This window comes from Ipomoea nil, unplaced genomic scaffold (assembly GCF_001879475.1).
Source record: "Ipomoea nil cultivar Tokyo-kokei standard unplaced genomic scaffold, Asagao_1.1 scaffold0805, whole genome shotgun sequence".
Classification (NCBI taxonomy): domain Eukaryota; kingdom Viridiplantae; phylum Streptophyta; class Magnoliopsida; order Solanales; family Convolvulaceae; genus Ipomoea; species Ipomoea nil.
The window spans coordinates 1,537,226-1,557,561 of NW_017617233.1; the positions used below are offsets into that span (position 1 = coordinate 1,537,226).

Consider the following 20,336-nt stretch of genomic DNA (forward strand, 5'->3'; position numbering starts at 1 on the left):
ATAGTACATGTTTAGGTATAAGTATAGATAAAAATAAAAGAAAAATGAGTTAGTTAAGTTGGTAAAATTTACATGTAGCTTATGAAAGGTTTTGGGTTCAAATCTCCCCTTAACATGTTTTAGTGTCTTCGATTGTTTTATTTTTAAAAAAAAAACTTTCTCTTTTATTTTAATAATAAGATGTGTAATTTATAATCTGTTTTATATTTAAATTATTTTATCAAAATAATTATGTTTAATATTTTGTTATGATTATTTTTATAAAATTTTGATGTATTTTATTTTTCATCCATATCGAATAATATTTATGGTTGTCCCAGCCTTCAACATAAGTTCGCCTAACGCCAAGGTCAATTTTTTTTACAACATTGATTACAGCATTGAGTACAGTTATAGATGAGACCACGACTCCCATTATTTCCCAATCTACCCAGAAGCCAGGAGTGGATGGCAGTTTAATACCCGCTTCCATTGCCATAGACCATTGACTAAAACCTCAAAAATGAATAACCACAAATCGTGAAAATCAAAGGCCATTCGGAGGAGATGTTTTTGCTGTGGATAGAAACAATTTTTCATCAACTATATACGAAAATAGAGTAGACAAACACTGAATTCTCCCCGCTATGGGTATCAACTATAGCTAGGTCCATAGTCCATCCCAATGAAACACACCTAAAGCCCAGTTTCGTCAACTTGCAGAGCACTTCATGGTCTCGTTATGAACTTGTCAACCTGAAAGTTCAACACTATAGTGTCTTAGACCAATGTTAAAGTACAGTAATAATTTGAATGGAGGAGGGTTTTGGGGTATACACTTAAAAATTTTACCTCACTAGACAACAAATTCGAGGCATAATCACTTTTTCTCCTCATCCTTGGGTTCCTTGTCATCCCCGTCTTTCTCTTGGGACTAAAAAGTAGTTTGAACCACTTAATATAGGTTCAATAGCAAGGGCATATTTCAAGAAGCAAATTATATAGAAACATATAAAGTGCTGGTACGGTGATAAATTTTTTAAGAGGTCAAAGAGACTGCAGCAGTTTGCGTTTTACTAAATCAGATTAACAAACTTACCTCAGACTGACTTTGCATGGAAGCTAGCAAATCTTTAACTGAAGGATCATTGGGATCAACACCTGGAAGCTGTTCGAAACAATATGCATTTTTAAGTTCTTAGGCAACATTATGTATCCATCAAGATAGCACATATACTTTAACAATACTAGCTTTTGTATCATAAAGACTTACTGAAGCAAGAATAGATGATACAAAAGATTGGTCAGCTAACAGCTTGCTCATATCGGTTGAATCTGATTGGTCTTTCATACTGTCTTGCACAGACAATTGAAGGGCTGCAGCACCATGAGGAAAAAAAAATGAACAGAAAGTTACAACTACAACCGCTATGTTTCACCCTTTACATCAATGGTTCACTTAGAGGATTCTAATAATTTTCAGGCGTTTTGTGATGATGTCTTGAGTCCAGGGAGTCAAGCTGAATCTATGAGCCATCCTACGATTATTCAATACTAGGTCAGGATAACACCATTATTAGTGCAGTAAGTTTCCCTGAAAAGATTGTTAAAGTGGAGCAAAGAAGTATAAATTGCACTCAATTTCTTTTTGGTAAACCTAAGTTAAAGAACATTTTAGTCTCTTTAGAGAATAATTACTTGGATCATTTTTTCATGTGAAAGACAGCAACTTGAATACTCATCCAATAAAATTATTCCCAAGGCAATTCTTATCAAGTGTGTGCCAGTTTTGTAATGCAATTTTGCATTTATGCTTCCATCATCCTCTCAGGTGGATAAATCCAGTGATCTTTTTAAAAAAGAAATCTAAAACAAAAACACAGCTTAATCGATGCACCAACTTACCAAGTGCCAATTCATGATCCTCAGAAGCTGCTTCTGACATGTCAGTATCTCGCGGGGTAATGTTGGAAGAAGAATCATCCATAGACATTTCCAGTGCTTGTTGTAACAAGGCATTTTCATCCTCCTGAAAGACATCCAAGAAAATATGGGGGTTACTCTGTGCTTTTGAATTTCTCTTAGCATCTTTTAGACTTTAACATATAAAGGATCCCCACCATCAGATCAGCTCCCTTGCTTTCAGATTCAGAGGTTCCGGCAGCAACATTCTCAGACATAGTGGCACCTTGGGAATCAGGCTGCTTGTCTCCTTTTTCTTGATTTGCAGCTTCTCCAGCAGCTCTTTTTGCTGCTGCTTCTTGCCTTGCTCTTTCCTCCTCCATTGAAACTCGAAGTGCCAGTGCAAGTTCAGGATCCAAATTAGGATCCACTCCAAATTCAAAGCCAGATACTCCACCAGCAGAAGCTGCAGCTGCAGCTGCGGCAAATCCACTTCCACCTTCCCCATCACCAGTAAAGATAGGAGTACTGAAAAGAATACAACATAGTTGTGACATGACATTAACAATTTGACATTTCAACGAATGAATTTAATGATATGGCTAGTAACCTTATCAGCACATCTGAAAGATTGTTCGGACCAGCAGGAACATGGACAATGTGACTACTATCATTGTTGTTTACTGCAGAAACCAATGCCTCAAGCTTCTCAGCCTTCGCTTCATCTTCTTCCCCAAAATTGACAACGTCCAGAGATACACTGTTCTTTTTCAACTTTCTCCCAATCATCTCTAATACCTTTTTGTCATACTCAACAGGGCTGAAAAAAGCATAATAAAAAATGATGATGAAAGATCAAAAGTTATAGTAACAGAACCTGTACATAAAATTTCGTTGATATTCACCTCCCAGCAAAAACAATAATCCTTTGTTGCTGCTTTTTGTTTTGGCGATGCTTGAGAGCCAACTGGGCTACCTGAATTCCAGCTGCCAAATTCATTTCACCACCTATCTCAAGCCCTGAATAGGGAAACAGAAGTCATTGCACAATATCAAACATGATAACAAAAGGCTGAAATGACTGGATAGAACAATAAGAAGAATAACAGATTCAATTACAGATTCTTGAGAGTCGGCCTAAGAATATAACTTGTGAACCTTAAGTAGCATATATTCCAAATTTCCCATATTTCTCAACCAGTCAATTCACAAATTAATGAGAACAGCAGTTTTGAAGGAATGTGTATGGAACCACAGAATATTAGTATACCCTTCCATATTGGTCTTCTTAAATATGAGGCAAATGTCAGTACACCCTTCGTTATGATATTTATAGGCATATAGCTTATACCAAGTTGGCAAGTCTTAAAGACATTTCAGTTTTTCATTTCTCCAATTTTCTATTTTTCTAGAAAAATGACTTATTTCTTTAAATAGTCTCTAGTCATGAACCCTTTGGCATCAATAGAAAATCAAAACAGCTTTTAAGCTGTTAAAGCTCACCGTGCATGCAAGCTAGGATCTTTCCAAGATCACTGGTGGGAGTGACCAAAACACGAACCCCTTTACCAGCCATTGTCAATACTCCGACTGTATTCTCCGGATTAGACTACAGAACAATTTAAAAAACAAAATCCTCAAAACCATAAATCAGACAAACTCTAGCAAAATTAGCCAAATTGTATAGTTTTTTTAAATAATAAAAACAATAAAAAAAACTAAAACTTCAACTCGTTGAAGCAGTAATATATTATGAACTTGAAGAAAACCTGGGTTTTAGCACCGCATATGAGATTTACGGCGTCAGCTTGAGCTTGAAGCCTACTGGGCGAGTAATCACCGTTTCGCATCCACTCCGAATTATCAATGCAGATCATCGTGGCCTGATATAATGAACATAAATACGGAAGTTAGAAATTGATGATAATAATGAAACCTAAATTGCGAGAACGCAAGAATAGTCAACTAGGGCTGACCTCGAGCACCATGGCTACAAGAGCTTAAAGGATCGAAAGACTGAGAATTGTACAGCGGCTAAAGATGTCTGTATTTCTCTGCTCGCCAAAAAGGGAATTCCGATCAATCAATCAAAAGAATACGAGCTCGCTCGCAGCTACGCATAACCACTTGGGAATTGGGATATGACTTTTTTTTTGGTAAAATTTAAGATCTAACACGGGTCGGGTTAAACTGGAAATAACTCCTCCCCTCCTTCACCAGTCACTACCCCGTCCAACCCCTCTGAAATCAATAGTTATAATGTTATATTATGAATCAACATTGATGAATCATGTTCAAGTTATGTGGCTAAAGTTAGCATATTATACAAATTTAGTTAACAGATTGTATATTTATTACATTTAACGTATTATATACTTACAGTTAACATATTATTATGTACGAAATAATACGGTATACATATTGATGATTTGAAAATCAATCAATTGTGTCATGGATCGAGCCCCAACTATGAGGTTAAGAACCTAGTCATAGAAACGGGTGAAAGGCAACAAAGCAATCACTCCGGCTATCACTTTTATAGAAGTGACCCTAACACTAACACATGGCATGATTGACTTGAGTCAATAGTGTAGTTCTACCATATCAAATTCTTCAATCTTAAATACCAAGAACCTTGTGGTCCACTGGTATCCGGTTGCTCCCCATGTGGAAGGTCTAGTGGAAACTTACATGTGGAGCGCAAGAATCGTGATAGCACGCGCCTACTGGGCATGTTTGTAGCTTTTTTTTTTCAGTTTTTTTTTTTTATTTGTATTTTTATATATGTTCAGTTTTTTTTTCTCCTTTTTTCTTGCCCTACTATCTCTTTTTTAGTGGCACTTAAAAGACCGTGAAAAAACATTGGCTGATGAGGATGTTCTAACTTAGATAGCAACCTATGTAGTTTTATTCCGCGGTTACAAATACTAATCCATACAACTTTGATTGAATTAGTTTTATGTCGTGGATGTAGATATTAGTGCAATATATGCAAAAACTATAACTTTGGTTACTTGCATGTACTGTTTTGTCAACAAAGTTCTTTTGAACATACATTTGAACCTCAGACCAGACAATATATGGAGTTTAAGGTTGTCCATGAACTGCAAGACAGACTCATAGGCTGCCTTTTTCCTCATCATCAGTGGCAGGACTCCCATATTTTGGACAAACAGGAACCTGGTTCTTGTCATCACATTCTGAGATTTCATCTGTTTCACCATGTTTCAAAGACCCTTCTTGAACTGAGACCTTCACATCTTCTTGCCTTGCAGAGGCCTCTTCTATGGTGCCTGGCACAGTGTTGTGAGCCTGATCTACGAAGTCCGGCACGGAATTCAAGGATGTGGTTGATGTCAAAGCTCTATGATGAAAAGAAGAGGTTGAAGAGCTTTCTTGCCTGCCTGCCTTAACCCGGCATCGCCATCGGTGCAACGATTTCTTAACACTCTCCGAGATTATTGCTTTCTTGTACTCTGAACCCATCTGCAGCACACAGATAACTATCAGCTTAGACTTTTAGTTGAGATGGAACACATGGTTCAATTTAGTATCAGAGCCAATTCCATACAATAGGTCGACTATGGTCCACGTGTCTCACATGAGGGGTGTTGAGCATATAATATATAAACAACTATCAGCTTAGATTTGTAGTTCGAGATGTGCTCGAGTTACCTGAGCAACTATAACGTAGAGCGGGAAAGTGATGAAGCTACACCAAATCTGAGAAGCAACCCTGCAGAAATTTCGATTTAGTTGTCAAGAAATCAAAGATCTGCAAGACTGCAAGTCTGCAACACAATAATGCTGCAATTCAAGCAATGATAGAAAAGCTAATAGTTCTTGGCAGGCTTACCCGATTGCCAATCGAATCACAAGAAAGCTATGGTTTCGCGTGAAGCATGATGCTCCTTTGATTTCCCACTGGCGACAGATAAGAAAAGAAGACGAAGAAATCCATCAAACGTGTTTCTGGCAAGAACGATACGCGAGTCCTCAAGCTATTCTAGCACAGAATGGGGTTCGAAATGACAGAAAATGTCGAAATAGTTCTTACCAGTGACCATAGATATACCGCCACTTCAAATGCATTCTGTAAAATCATTTATCAGAACAAGAAATCAACAAGGTTCTGTATGCTTAGCTTTGAATGTACTAATAGTTCAAAGTGAAAGCTCGAAAAATCACCTGGAATGATATAAACTGGATTAACAGCAGCAGAAATCTAGGCCTCCCGAACCAGAAAAGCTCGTCCCGAAGATTGAAATGATGAAAACCTTCCAACGAAGTTTCGTCTCTGATTTCAACCGCTAGCTTAACCACAATGCGATGCAGCTTGGTACCAACCAGGAGGAGCAACTACCAATAACAATTCGGGAGAAAGGGTAACATGTGGATTGATTGATTCCCAAGTCTCGAAATGGAGAAAAATTAGAAGACTTACAATTGTTGGTAAGAAGGAAATCCAGAAATAGACATTTGTTCCTGAACAAGAAACATACAAGTTACAACTTTCCCATTCTACGTTTACTCAAGACACAAAATTAATGACAAAAAATGTAACATTCAGGCTCAAATGTGTTATCAAAAAGTTCATCGGTATTAGCCTTTACCATGAAAACTTAGAAGAACACATGAGATGGCAAAAATCCAGAGGTGGACACTGCAAAACAATCAAGTGGAATTTTACCAGAAAACATTCATGTTTGTATTTTTGCTATAGAACAGCAGTTATGTTCCTTAAGTTAAAACTATGATGAAAGCGAGAATCATGCCAAATATTGATGGTGAAAGATGAGAAAATTTTCAATGTGGGAATTATGGTTTGGTACCCGATGCCAACTATATCACGGAATTCTGCCTCCATGCTTCGAAGCATATACTTGTGAAAATCATACATCAGGGGCAGTTGATGAGTCTGTAATGGCGAGAAAAACGAATCACAAGAAAGCAGAAATGTAAATTCAAGATTTGGCATCGATCGGGCCAACTTACAGTAATGAAACCCAAGCGTAACGCCATATAGTCAGCTTGGTTTATAGAGCTCCAGAACTGGCGGCTGAAACAAAGCTGAGAAAGATCAATTTCAATGTGACTTCTTGTATAAAACAAAGAATTAAATCTCTGCTTAAGTCCTAACAATTACATATATATCAGATGATTGGACTAAAACAACTGCAATAATCAAACCACTAAGAAACTATGTTTCCAACCAATCAGACACAGAAGATTAGATGTGAAAAACTACCAGCCAAACAAGAACTTTGTGCTGGCTCCATGGATGTGAGGTGTGGTGAAAGATGAAAGTAGACAGTCGCCTCATTTTTGTGTTGTACGAGGCAGCCTCCGAGGAACGGGAACCTATATATGCATATAAGTATGAGAGCAAAACAAATATACCCATCACAAAACAATACAAAGAGAACCAGAATTTTGTGCACCTTCTAGTCCTTGAAGAACCATAGACTTAGCATGGTTTTCCCACCTTCTCCAACTAGAGATCTGCATAGATGAAATGAAAATGTATGGTGTCTCTTGAGAAAAGTAAACACATTTCAGTGCCATAAGAAGAGGGTATTTGAGAATTGAGAACACATCTCAACCTTGATCATAGCTAGGGCGACAGCAACGAAGCTGAATGACACGTGGGTAATACCTAAAACAAACAAGAATCTATGAAGCTGCTCAAGACTCTCTTTTGAAGCAAAAGATTCATGGCCCTGGAAAAACAAGCATTCAAAAGTTAAATTGAGTTAATACCCAATTTAATCATTTAGTCCTAAATGTCTTTTCTGTGTTAATTGGGTCCTAAACTTCGATAATTTTACCTAATTGAGTATTCTGTTATGCACTCTGCAGCAGGATTGGTTAATTGTGAAGAAAAAAGCAAAAATACTTCAAGTAAGATGACATAAACATTATATAGCATTCATACCGGTGGACAGAACTGATGATTTTGGGCATTCTCCATCAACTCCCTTGAAACCGAGACATTCAAATGAGTAAACCTCATGAAAACAGTGTGATTTACAATGGCAGCCTCCTCCTTTATATCCCATCTAGAGCATGGATAAAAGCGGCTGGTTAAAGCTGATGACTTGACGCAAATCTTGGCAACAAAAGTTATCCAGTGCCCCATTAGCAATGAAAGAAGACCAAAAACCATCAACTCTGATTCCACCCAGAATTGAAACAAAACCATATAAGTATATATATCCAGCTAAACTAAACAGTAAAAGAGACATTATTAACTCCATTATTATACCTTCTTTGATTTTCTCCAATGCGGCAAGAAGCGGTTTCCTTTTTGTTCTGTCCAGCCACTGTGACCCAAAAGTAGACATTTATACACCAATTTCCGAGCTCCAATAGATTAAAGTTATGAACTTGATAAAGATTACGCCTTTTTACCTTTCCACACTTCTTCAACCCGCCGTGAATCAAGAACCCGACGCAGACCAGAGCGGAGATGACGGTGGCGAAAGCCCACGTCGGCGTTTCCGACAAAGATCTCCCTTCCCTTTCCTCCATTTCAGCTCTCATTAAATATACACAAAAAAAAGGGTGTTGTTTTCAGTGGAACTGGGATTCTTTAAAATGGCGGAGCTTGAAGCTGAGAACTTATTACGGCCATTAATGGAATAAAAAATTATACAACGAACGTGTCCTGCTTTTGTCTGCGTTTGTTAATGAATTAAATGTTGGGTGAACAACCGAAACATTAAGTCGGACGTGCATGGGGTGTTGTAGACTAGGAAAGCATAATGGTCCCTTAGACTATTTTCATACAAAATCGTTGCTTTCTCAATAGACCAGCCGACCTACAACATTAATTTTTTTATTGGAAAATGATATATGTACTCGGTACTCCCATGGAGTATAAACTCTCGTCACGTATACCAATAAATTCAAGTGAATGAAGAAAAATAGTGGTTCACGGAAAGTACAAAATGGAGTAGAAAGTGAGAGTACATGTAGTATTACTATTTTTCATTATTATACATATAATTATAATGATTGATACTATATACTATAACAAAATAAAACAAAAAAAAGTGTCAAAGATCTTATGGTCAAACGGCATAATTGTTGAGGTTCAGTTTCTAGTAGGGACAGTGACTTATAGACAAATAGATACTATGAGTAAAGTGACAGGTGCGTGCAACGATTATTGATTTTTTTCTCTTTGTAGGACCATAAAAAAAAAAAAAAAAATCAAATTGCAGTATCACCTCACACACTATTTCTCCTCTCTCATCTAAATTCCAACAAGACAAAATAAGCAAAATTTTGACAATAAAACTCAAGAAAAAACATTATTGATATTGCTCTTAGTCATCGATGCGTGCATTATATGTTGATTAGTTTTTTTTCCCCTTGAAATGTTCGAATATTTCATTGTATTCATACATTTGAACTTTTTTACTTCTCGGTGTGCATTGCACGTTTGAGACTTACACATGTCAATATGGCATCTCCAATATATCACATTAGTTGTGGTTCAAGTGATAGATCTCTCAAATCCTTCTCCGATCTCAATGGCAAAATTTGTTGAGTCGCGCGTTCCGATCTATTGAAGTTATTTTCATTTGGTGAAATGTTGATGGTGCAAGAGTTGGATCTCGCCATTGTATTGGCAACGATCTTTTGAAATGAAAAAGTGATTAGAGTTAAAGGAGCATGTTTGAACTTGAACGTATGTCAAATTATCAATAAAAGTACCAATGATGGGAGATAATTAGCGTGACATCCAAATTAATTAGCCCCACAAATAATGATAAAATGGTTAAATGAATAAAATGAAAGGGAAATACTCAAAATATGACAAAGAACTCGTAATATTTGCAAATAATTGCTTTTGTGAAACAAGATGAAGTATAAGAATGAGAAAAAAAAAAAAAAGTGTGTCAACAAGACAAGAATTGGACTATTTAAACAATAAAGATCCTAACCACTATTTTGGTAGCACTCCAGTGACCCTAACGCTCCTCCAAGCGAAGCGAACACCTGTAACAGCTGGCATACGACCTCGGTCAAGTCGACCTCGTGGTCAGGCCTCAGGCCAACTGACCCTGAGGTTGGGCATCAATCTAGCCAATCCACTTTGGGCTGAACTCCGCTTCCTAGACTTATCTTCTTGGACTATGTTTAATATCTCTACCAACTGTTCAAAAATATCATAAGAACAAAAATCGTGAGATTAAAAAAAATATATATATGTATACATACTCCTAGTGTCTAATTTTGTGTTTGATTTAATTAATGATACTTTACTGGATTTATAATTTAATTTTTTAATATTAAATTTAATATTAATATATAAACTTTATATATTTATTAATTATATTAAATATCCTATTAAACACAAAATAATTAAATTTAAAAAATTATTAAAAAATATTTTTGAAAAAAAAAACGTGACCAATAAATAACAAACACACACCAGAACTAAAATAGGATACTTGCCTCTCAAACGTTTTCTAAATAAATCGGACAATAACTTGTTCCACTGAATTAATTGGAATTATGATTAAAATATACAAGATATTAAAAAGAAAAAAAAATAAAAAAGAAGTCGGTGGTCTCTTCAAATCGTCCCTAGCAGGGAGCCAGGGACAGTACACGAAGCAGTGTTTCAATAATTTTTTCAATTCAACTCCCCACAATTACTATATTCAGCTCACACAAAAAAATCCAAATTACAAGAACACCACACACATGCACTATCTCTTCTCTCTCATCTTTTATCCAACAACCTAAAATTATGCTAAAAACTTTTTTTTTTTTTTTTTTTTAAAAACATAGCTCCCCCCCTACGAATGGGTACGGGTCAGTTGAGCCAAGGTCATCCCATTTAGATTTCGTATGAGTAGTGTTGATCAAGTTTGTATGGTCGGCCAAGATTAAGCTTTGAATTTGCACCATCAAGTTGTTGAGCAATATGTTAACTTGTTGAATTGAGCTACCTCATGTTAATTGAGATAGGTTGCAACACTACACTTGGCCCCATACGAACGGGGTCGAGGTTTGTTGTAGTAACGTAGTTCCATTCGATGCTTCCAATGTCATGTTTACTCAGATGAGCTATTAGATATTTTATTCTTGCCACTAGCTAGGCTGTTGAGGATGGTGGTGACTTGTTGGATCAAGACTACCTTGCTTGGGTGTTCATGGTTGGCTACACTAGGGTCGACAATAGGGCAACCGGGGTTTGCTCCTCACCCCGGCTACAATGGTAAAGTTTGTCGACTCGCACTATTGTTAAGGTTATTTTCATTTAGTAAAATTCTGGTGTTGTAAAAGTAAAATCTCACCATTGTCTAGCTTGGTAGTGAGCTTTTGGGATGAAAATGTGATTAGAGTTAAGAAACATGTTTGAACTTGTATGCCGAATTCTCAATGAAACTAAAGCATTCATGATGGAGAAGATTAATTCGTGGGTCTAAATTAATTAGTCCAAAATAATAATAAAAATAGTTAAGTGAATAAAATTAAAGGGAATGCTCGAAATATGACAAAGAACGTTTAATATTTTTCAATAATTGCTTTGTGAATACAAGATGAAGTGTAAGAATGAGACAAAAGCTAAAGTTGGAAAACAAAACAAAACAACATTATATTTAGTTGGAAAAATGCTTTTTACCCATATGAATTTCCTCTCCCATGTTTCCCAATTTTTGTTCATAGGGTGTTCGCAACCAATCGACATAAACTTGGTAGTGAAGACACCTTGTACGCAGAATATCAGATCCCTTGTTCAAAATACCGGACAACCGTCAATCAAAACCCCCGGTGCAGTTGGGCAAGAAGCCAAAGGGCACCCATCTACACGGCTCCCCCACCAATCCAGGCTAACATGTTCCATCTCCAAGCACAAATACAACAACACTCCCATGAATGCTAATCCTGCATCCAATGCCCCAGACAGAACATAATTGTGGCGACTCCACCACTTCCTATAGTACCTATAAGCTATGAACCCAGAAGCAAAAGCAATGATAACCCAACTGTTATAGTTCACAGCAGTGGCAGGTGGCATGTTTATGGTTCCACTAAGCAGCACAGGCACTATGATCAACCTAATCCAATTCTGGTTTGGGAAGGCCTTACTTGCCACCCAGACCAAAACAGGAGCCACAGCTCCAAACAAGAAAGACCAGTTTATGGCTGAGTAATAGCCAAGATCTCCAAAGATTCTCCTCGGACCAATCAAACCCCAGATGACCGAGGCATCATAGAACACATGATCACCCGGGCAAGTCCACGGGCTGCTCGGGGGTAGCTGCCCCCGGTCACAGATATATGGCACGGTTTCCATCAGCCACCACGCTGTCCCGAGATGCACCACTGCTGACACTAAGGTCCCAACCACCTAAAACGGGACAGATAGTTTATACAAATTGAAGAATGCGTTCTGTCTTAACTAACCATGCAAAAGATCAGATAAGGTGATAACCTGAGCCATGAACATTGCTCTGGGAGGAATCTTCATGTAATGCCCAAGTTTCAAGTCTTGCAGAAAAGTTAGCCCTTGCTTCATACTGATATACCCATACACCTTAAAGCACATGTTAGCAACTGGGTATCCTGGATACAAGTACCCGATTATGTATTCTGCAATCACATTTAAACCAGGAGTCTGCATCGAAAAATGATCAAAACTATTAGGTTCTAAGCAACATGTGGACCGTAGTCGCTGATCTCAACTAAAAGCCTAAGCTGATAGTTGGATTGCACATTAATGGTTATATGCTCAACACCAACTACATACTACAATCTGAAAAATTAAACTACTAAGGCCTAGATCGAGGATTACTTGGTTTGTGGTAGCAGTGATTATACCAATGGGAAGGGTGAAAACGAAGGCGAAGCCACACGCGAGCAAGACGCCCCACCATGGCAACTGCAGCTGGTTCTTGAAGCATTCACATATCAGCACGGTTGCAGAAATGTTCACAAGCAAGATCCCGGTGAACCACCACTCGGGAACTTCTTTGTATCGTTTCATCAGCTTTGTATGAACATCCATACTCTTCTCTTGGAAAGCAGACTTGCTAAGCTGCCATAGATCTCTGCATCTCAAAGATTTAGGCTCTGTTCGGTAAAATAGTTAGCCTATAAGCCAATTTTGACTTATTTGACCACTACTAATTGTTTGATTTGGTTAAAAAATCAATATAACTCAATCAGCTAACAGCTAACAGTTATCAGCTAACAGCCATTTACCAAATAGGGAAAATGTTACTTACGGTCCATGGAAGAGGGCGACGTGAACAATGGTGGCGACGAAGCATGCAAAACTGAAAGCATATGTCATGGTGAAGATGGTGCTGAGATAAAGATGGCCTTCTTGCTCATATGCCTCCATGTCAATATGGAAATCCTGATCTATTATCCCAGAAATGTTGTATTCTTCACCGTTGGATTTAAACAGGCCATCTGAAAATATAGGGAAATTCTTGGCTTTGTAAACATTGTTCCAGTACATGACAGGAGTTACAACATACAAGATAAGAACATATCCAATTGCAACATTAACAGTTGCAAACCAGGGGCTGACTAGAGGGCTTCCAATGTAGGAGGATATGCTGGACCAATCGAGCCCGACGGCTCCAATGCCAAGACCTTTGAGGCCAGAACCGAGTTGTTGGGCTAACACAGAACGAGGATATAGCCAACATAACCAGGAAATTGATGATAACATTGGGAAAATGTAGCCTGGGAATACATAATAACCAAAGCTGCAGATGAAGGCCATTAGGAAAAACTGGTTTCTTGTCAATCCACCCTTGCCTCTTTCTTCTTTATCATGAAATGCCCTGTCATTCAATGGAATAGTAAACCTTCAAACCACAACTATAAGCCCGCCTTGTGGCGGGCCCGTCAAAAAATCACAAGAAGATAAACTAATGTAATATAGTTTACAACAAGGTTGAAAAAATCGCTAGGCGTCAGCCGATTAATTGGCGCCAAGGCACCCCGTATTTTTTTTTTAAATTTAAAAGATTTTTTTAAAAAAAAATTATTTAAACTCCCGCCTAGATGACAGCCTAGTCTAGGGCAACCTACTCGGTGCCTAGGCCACCGCGGCCGACCGCCTAGAAGGCCTAATGACCATCTAGTCTACGACAACTTAGCTACTCGGCGCCTAGGCCGCCTAGAGAGCCTGGGCGGCCGACTGTCTAGAATGGCGATTCCGTCGAATTTCTAGGCGGCCGGTCGCTGCCTAGCGCCTAGGCACCAATTATGTGATTTTTGCAACCTTGGTTTACAATAGTTATTGCGTGTTCCGTCACGGTCCAAAAACAATGTTGATTTTTGCAACCTTGGTTTACAATAGTTATTACGTGAACGGTCACGGTCCAAAAACAATGTCGTTTTGCTTAATTTTATATTTTCACACGCTCAACTGCAACATATATTTTTATAACACATAATGTACATTATTCTAAAAAATAATGTACATTATTTTAAAACATAATGTACATTATATTATTCCAGATGTTTTATTATTCTAATACGTAACGTACATTATTCTAACACATAATGTACAATTTAGCTATGATGTTAACATGGACTAGCACATACCTGAACAAAGAGACTTGGACGAGATTTTGGGGCCACCACATGGAAGCGGGCTCCACCAAGAACCGGCGGAAAATCCCCGCCCATCCAAACCCCAAAACCTGCGTCGTCACCACGACGGTCAACGCAACCCAAAAACTCAACGCCCGCCGGTAGAAAACCTTGACGGCGGTGACGACGTGGATGGAGTAGGGATTAGCGGCGCCGCAGTTGGCGAGGATGGTGATCAGCACGTGCTCCTTCACGTTGAACGGTCCCGGGTTGAGCGTGAACTCCCACTTCCGCCCCTGGAAGAACACGCGCCGCGTCACCACCTTCGCCATGAAGTGCCCCAGCGGCACCACCGCGATCTGGGCGGAGATTGAGCTGATGGTCAGCGGCTCGCGGCGGTACCAGAAGAACTGGTTGAGGAAAGAGAGGAGGAAGCAGGCCAGCGCCCCCAGAACCCACGTCCGGAACGTGACGGCCTGTAAGGTCGGGTCATCGGTCACCGGCACCGTCAGAGCCACTTGCTCCACCGGAGAGTTTTCCCCGTCCGCCGGAGAACTCCACGATGCTTCGCTCTTTTGAACTGCACATTTTTTAGCAGGCTGTTAGGAATAAGACTAGTGAAGAAACTCTGAATAGTATTAACCAGACAGCTTACTTAGAGGAGCGGAGATTTCTTCGGCACTTTCTATGGTGTCGGGCATGTTTTTCGTCCGGCGCCGGCGGAAAATGAATCTAGTCTAAATCACGGCTGGATTCGAATGTAGTTTTTGCTGGACTGTTTGTCCACGTACACCACGGAGAATCTAATTGCAAAGATACCGGGTTGACCACATGAAAATGAGTTGTATTTGCATAGACTTTCAAATTCTACACTCTTATTTTTATTTTCTTTAGATAGTTAATAATAATTAATTATCTTAATTCTATGAGTCTAATAAAATTATCTATATTAAAAAATTGTGTGAGGGTGTAAATTTAATTTTTAGAATATAAGTAATATTTTTTCTTGAAAATATTTATTATATATACCAACTAGTTTTTTAGTTACACTCACATGAAAAACATGTGTCTAGCAAAACCAGTCAGTCATTCATCTGGCAGAATGTAACAGTTTACATTTAATACAACTTTATATTTAGTATAATGTTCATTTTTATTTTTATGGTAGTAAAAAAGTCTATTTTGACTAACAATACATTAAAAATGAACATATTATATGCTAAAAATTTGAGTGTCCCAAAACATTGTTCTAATAAATGAGAATTGCCTCTCGGGTGGAGTTTCGATTATTGATTCACGGTGGGCACATGATTCATTGTTTTTCTTAGAATTAAAAGTTCAATTATTTTTTATCTAAGTTTTGACCAATAATGTATTATTTTAACTTGTACCAACTACACTCTTTAAAGGCGCCCAAAGTCCGGGCTTGGGCTGGTCCTGTGCCAGGCCTACCCCAAGCTAGTCTCGATCTTGGGCCTGGGCTTCTTGTGTACCAACTACACTCTTTAGAGCGAGTTAGCTTTTGTAACTAAGTTAAAGATTTGACTTAAGTGTTGTATCCGAATGCCAAATGACACAATCTCACTTCAACTCCACAAGAAATTGTAAGTTGGATCAAACATCTATTCTTGAGTTAGCTTTTGTAACTAACCGAATTAAGAATTTGGCCTTAAATGTTGTATCAGTTTTATTCAGAAGAGAGAAAAGAAAAGAGAAGTGGATGGGATAGAGTTACTATATATACATTGAGTAAATGCTTGATATTTGGGTTATAGTCACATGAACTATTTGATATTGAACATCTTAACTATGGCTGTATAGTATAAATTGATATCCCTGCAGATTTTTTGTCAATAACTGCAATATATAGGTGTTATGGTCCATTATGTAGCTTTAGAATTTGTGAATATGTTAGAAAGCTGAAAGCTTCATTTCTTTTCTCTGCCATATATAGGTTAAGAATCTATCCCTAGTCATAGAGTCTTATCTTTCAACTTCATGACCTCATTCATATAATAAAAGTTGTCATATTTTTATGCTTAATTTCCCACCTTTTTTTTTTTGCCCATCTTTTTTCACTTGGCTCTAAAAAGTTGCCAAAAAATCAAAAAATAAAATAAAAAATTTACGATTAATCTTGCTCTTACAAGACTCATGTCTTAACATGGTCGTCATCATTTGTATTAAAGTGAAACAGTGACAATGAAAGTTAACTATGATAAACTTTCGACCTTACAATTAATTAGGATTTCAAGAGTCTAAAAAGAATAATTAAAGGTTAGAAACTTTCATTTCAAATTTATACTGAAATTTTCTTAGCCATATATAATTGAGAAGTGCAATGATTAGTGTACGTAATTAGTATATTTAATAATCTCTTGTGCAATTGTGTGGAAGTCAAGAAAGCTGTGTGTAAAAGCAATCTTAAAGTGGGAATAGTTACAGATAGGAAACATCACACAAGGATTAAGGATAGACTATGCACCTTTATCTCTGTCACTGTCTTTTAAGAAAGAGATAGTTGTGTAAATTAAAAGACTTCCAAATTTGTCATCTTTAAATTTTGATAGAGCAAGTGAGTAAATTAGAATCATCAAAACGAGTTTAACTTGTGGAATTAATTTATCTTGTCTTGCTTTATTCCGTAAAAAATACGAAAAGTCATGAGATATATATGAACTCTGATTTGTAAAATACATATGAAATACACGAAAATAATAATATGTCATGGCATCTGCCACAGTAGATTGTCATCTTATCCCTATCCTTTCGAGGATGGGATACAATATTTGGATTAAATATTGTTTTTTATTTACAAAATATGTTGATAAATTTTGAAATTTTTTTGTTCTATATCAAAAAGATATCAGTGATAAAATCTATAAAAGTGTAGTTTTTCAATCCATGGTAGTTGCATAGTATCATTCTTAATCACTTACACATAGGGGTGTTTGGTAAATAGCTGTTAGCTTATTGGATTAGTGGATTTGACTAGTTGATAGCATTAGCTGATTGTAGAAAGATGTTTGATTATATGCAAAATGACTTTATCAAAAAGCTAATAGAAAAAGTTGCATTGAGCAGTTTTTGAATTTTAACTTTTTGAAGCAATAAACTATTACAAAAAGTTAATTAATCAAACACTTATATTGATTGTTTAACCAAGTCAAACAACTAATAGTGATCAAATAAGTTAAAATTGACTGATAAACTAACTATGTTACCAAACAGGGTCTAATAGAAAATTTTCTTTTGCTCCAATCCTATAGGAAATCATTAACCATAACAGCAATTCTGATCGATCTTTTGCTTTTGATATTGCTAGGAAACAACACAACTTAAAGCAGAAGGGAATAAAATGGCTAAAAGCCCCACTGAACTTTGAGATTCTCCTGAAGAAAACTTGCTTGCACGCCATGGATGGATTGACCTTAAAACCCATACTTTTACCTCTGTGTTTCAACAATTAAAGAAAATTAATTAATCACATTTCAACCACCGGCCTGCCTAATAATTATTTATCTTTCTTTCTAACAAAAGAATACAAAAAATACGACTGTAAAGGATACAAAAATTAAATAAATATGATCCCAAACAGGTAGAATAAACAAGTACTAATGAGTTTGCTTTTACTTCACAAAGACTACATTACTTTACTTGTCCTTTACATTCCCAAGCATCTAAAAGGAATATAATACAAGCAAAAAGAGTGTCTCTCTTTGCCTGTAAGGAGATAGGGTTGGGGGAGAAGGATGCTTTTGTTTTCGTCACATGAGTGACGAGGGAAATCGTCAATCACTATTTGAGGGTGTACATACACTGAATTGAATCAACCATGCACTTGTCTAACAGTTTATAAATCATATAGAGAGGTAATCGCGCTGAGAAGACCCACGTTTTCACATGATTCTTTTAGTTCATGTTTAGGTTTAGTTCTTCTTCAAAGAGTTTTTATAACACTTATAGCTTGATGAATTCAAGACCTTATTTTAAAGAGAACAAACTCTATTCGCTTAAATCACATGTTGTTGGTAGTAAAAGAAATTTGAAACTCAAACGGTTACTAATAAGCGTTAGTACTCTCTATTTTAAAATGAAGATTAAATTAAATATATTACCTTGTTTTGTTAATTTGCAATTCATTTTAACTTACCCATCCTTACCCCAACCTCAATTCGGAATTTCGGATAAGTCTTATAGTAATGAGATACTAGATGCTATATGTAAAAAAAAAAAAAAAAAAAAAAAGAAGAAGGAAGCAGACACACACATTTAACAATATTATTGCTTCGTATGACAATCTTAAGAATGTTTTATTTCGCCCTATATTCTCTATGGTTAAGGGTAAAAATATAAAATGAGTGAAATACAATTAACATTATGACTGCAATAATCTATGCAAAAATACAATAACAATATTGAATGTCATGAATTGGACACCACCCCTAGAGTGGTCTAGCCGGTTCGAACCCCCCGTGGCCAAATTCGCCAACCACGACCCATCCGCCAACATTGCGCTCTGCATTGAATCGGATCCCGGCTCCGCTTCCGTCCCTGACTCTGGCTCCTCTTCTGTCCCTGACTCCGGTTCAGCTTCCATCCCTGAACCGGGTTCGGTTGTTGTACCCTCAGATTCTGATGATCTAAAAAATATCATGTATTTTATAAAATCATAATATGTCTCGAGACAAAATATTAATATCAAACATAAAATGTGACACATGAAATATGATTAATTACTTAGGAGCGGATGAGGGGCAAAATGTGATGATGTAATTAGCTGCGGTACACGTGAATGTACTCGTGGCGTCGTCATACGCGTAGCTATACGATTTGGGGCACGCCGACTTGAAGAGCTGCGAGTATATGGAAGGCGAGCACAAGGAAGGTGAAGCGTACGCGCCTGCGCAGCAATACTGCGGAGTCTTGAAGGCATCACACGCGCTTCTACAAGCTCTCCCATTCTCCGTCCTCAGCTCCGCGGGGCATTTCTGATTCAAATCCTCGGCGCAACCCGTGGAGGCACACGGACCCGACCCGCCGCTTGCGTCCACCGTCACCGGCAAATTGTAGCCGTCGACGAGGCTGACGTCATAGAAGTCCTGAGAGCCGGTTCCCAGCGTGAACTCCGCGAGTGTGGCCGGCGGCGTGGCGCCCCCGCCGCCGCACTCCACTTGGCCCGACCCGCAGTCGGCGGTGGCGCATGAGCCGCTACCGGAATCGTCAAATCTGCAGCCGGTTCTTCCCCAGAACCGGCCGGACCATCCGGTAGGGGCTTGGAATGATCGAGAACTCCCTCTCGGCAGCTCAAATCCCGTCGTGTCAAGCTTCGGACTGCCCAGAATTCCCGGCCACACCGTTTGGCTACACTTGTTTACTAGCGTAAACATTGCACCCCTACCACCTGTTCGACAAAAGTCCCAAGACGCATCATTTACACAACTCAACTACAAAAGTGTTGCAGTGGAAAGCAAACAACTTCACCTTGACAGAGGAACAGGAGAATGACGGCCGCCGGAACCACAACGATACATGAGAGATGAGCCATTAAGCTTGGATTCCGTCAAGAATCAGAATGGTTATTAGCTTTTCCTCTCCAGGTAAGTAGCAATAATCTTGGAGGAACAAAATAATGGTGGGAATCTTGGTTCAGCTTAATTATGAAGGGATAGGAAGTGTGAGGAGTAGCTGGGGATCGGAAATTACTGATTGTTAGTTTAATTCTCCGCCGCCGCCGCCGCCATGAAAGTTAAGAAGGATTGGTGGTGGTGGCAATTAATTGTATATATATAAGCTGAGCAGAGTGGCAGAAGGCATATATGATATGGTGAATGGGTGGGGGCCCTGCACCCTTGTGAATGAATAGTTTATTGAATTTG

At 38.0% G+C, this 20,336-nt stretch overlaps 4 protein-coding genes across 6 annotated transcripts; all 4 read right to left on the reverse strand.

The window, feature by feature from the left end:
* Positions 1–484: 484 nt before the first annotated feature.
* Positions 485–4,090, reverse strand: LOC109177731 (26S proteasome non-ATPase regulatory subunit 4 homolog). 2 transcript variants are annotated; one of them, XM_019327166.1, is made up of 11 exons: positions 3,867–4,090; positions 3,651–3,764; positions 3,385–3,490; positions 2,787–2,901; positions 2,492–2,701; positions 2,100–2,409; positions 1,885–2,008; positions 1,253–1,356; positions 1,079–1,147; positions 832–913; positions 485–735 (listed from the first exon to the last, which is right to left on the reverse strand). In XM_019327166.1, exons 1-10 carry the CDS (start codon positions 3,867–3,869, stop codon positions 860–862), a joined length of 1,209 nt encoding a protein of 402 aa, XP_019182711.1. In that variant the 5' UTR covers positions 3,870–4,090; the 3' UTR covers positions 485–735; positions 832–859. The 2 variants fall into 2 exon arrangements, with proteins under 2 accessions (XP_019182711.1, XP_019182710.1); XM_019327165.1 differs by having other exon boundaries at positions 3,858–4,089.
* Positions 4,091–4,869: 779 nt separating this feature from the next.
* Positions 4,870–8,513, reverse strand: LOC109177537 (MLO-like protein 4). The gene is made up of 15 exons (XM_019326916.1): positions 8,293–8,513; positions 8,147–8,204; positions 7,817–8,052; positions 7,485–7,601; positions 7,323–7,383; positions 7,130–7,242; positions 6,877–6,951; positions 6,714–6,799; positions 6,495–6,544; positions 6,326–6,366; positions 6,070–6,240; positions 5,939–5,974; positions 5,738–5,805; positions 5,557–5,617; positions 4,870–5,367 (listed from the first exon to the last, which is right to left on the reverse strand). The coding sequence occupies exons 1-15, from the start codon at positions 8,422–8,424 to the stop codon at positions 4,999–5,001; spliced, it is 1,674 nt and encodes a 557-aa protein (XP_019182461.1). The 5' UTR covers positions 8,425–8,513; the 3' UTR covers positions 4,870–4,998.
* Positions 8,514–11,394: 2,881 nt separating this feature from the next.
* Positions 11,395–15,281, reverse strand: LOC109177502 (oligopeptide transporter 7-like). Of its 2 annotated transcripts, none has more exons than XM_019326869.1 (6): positions 15,113–15,281; positions 14,470–15,037; positions 13,131–13,700; positions 12,698–12,953; positions 12,338–12,520; positions 11,395–12,253 (listed from the first exon to the last, which is right to left on the reverse strand). In XM_019326869.1, the coding sequence occupies exons 1-6, from the start codon at positions 15,156–15,158 to the stop codon at positions 11,639–11,641; spliced, it is 2,238 nt and encodes a 745-aa protein (XP_019182414.1). In that variant the 5' UTR covers positions 15,159–15,281; the 3' UTR covers positions 11,395–11,638. The 2 variants fall into 2 exon arrangements, with proteins under 2 accessions (XP_019182414.1, XP_019182413.1); XM_019326868.1 differs by having other exon boundaries at positions 14,470–15,040.
* A 3,468-nt stretch (positions 15,282–18,749) lies between these two features.
* Positions 18,750–20,336, reverse strand: LOC109177519 (pathogenesis-related protein 5-like). Its single transcript, XM_019326890.1, has 3 exons — positions 19,942–20,336; positions 19,198–19,861; positions 18,750–19,100 (listed from the first exon to the last, which is right to left on the reverse strand). The coding sequence occupies exons 1-3, from the start codon at positions 20,003–20,005 to the stop codon at positions 18,836–18,838; spliced, it is 993 nt and encodes a 330-aa protein (XP_019182435.1). The 5' UTR covers positions 20,006–20,336; the 3' UTR covers positions 18,750–18,835.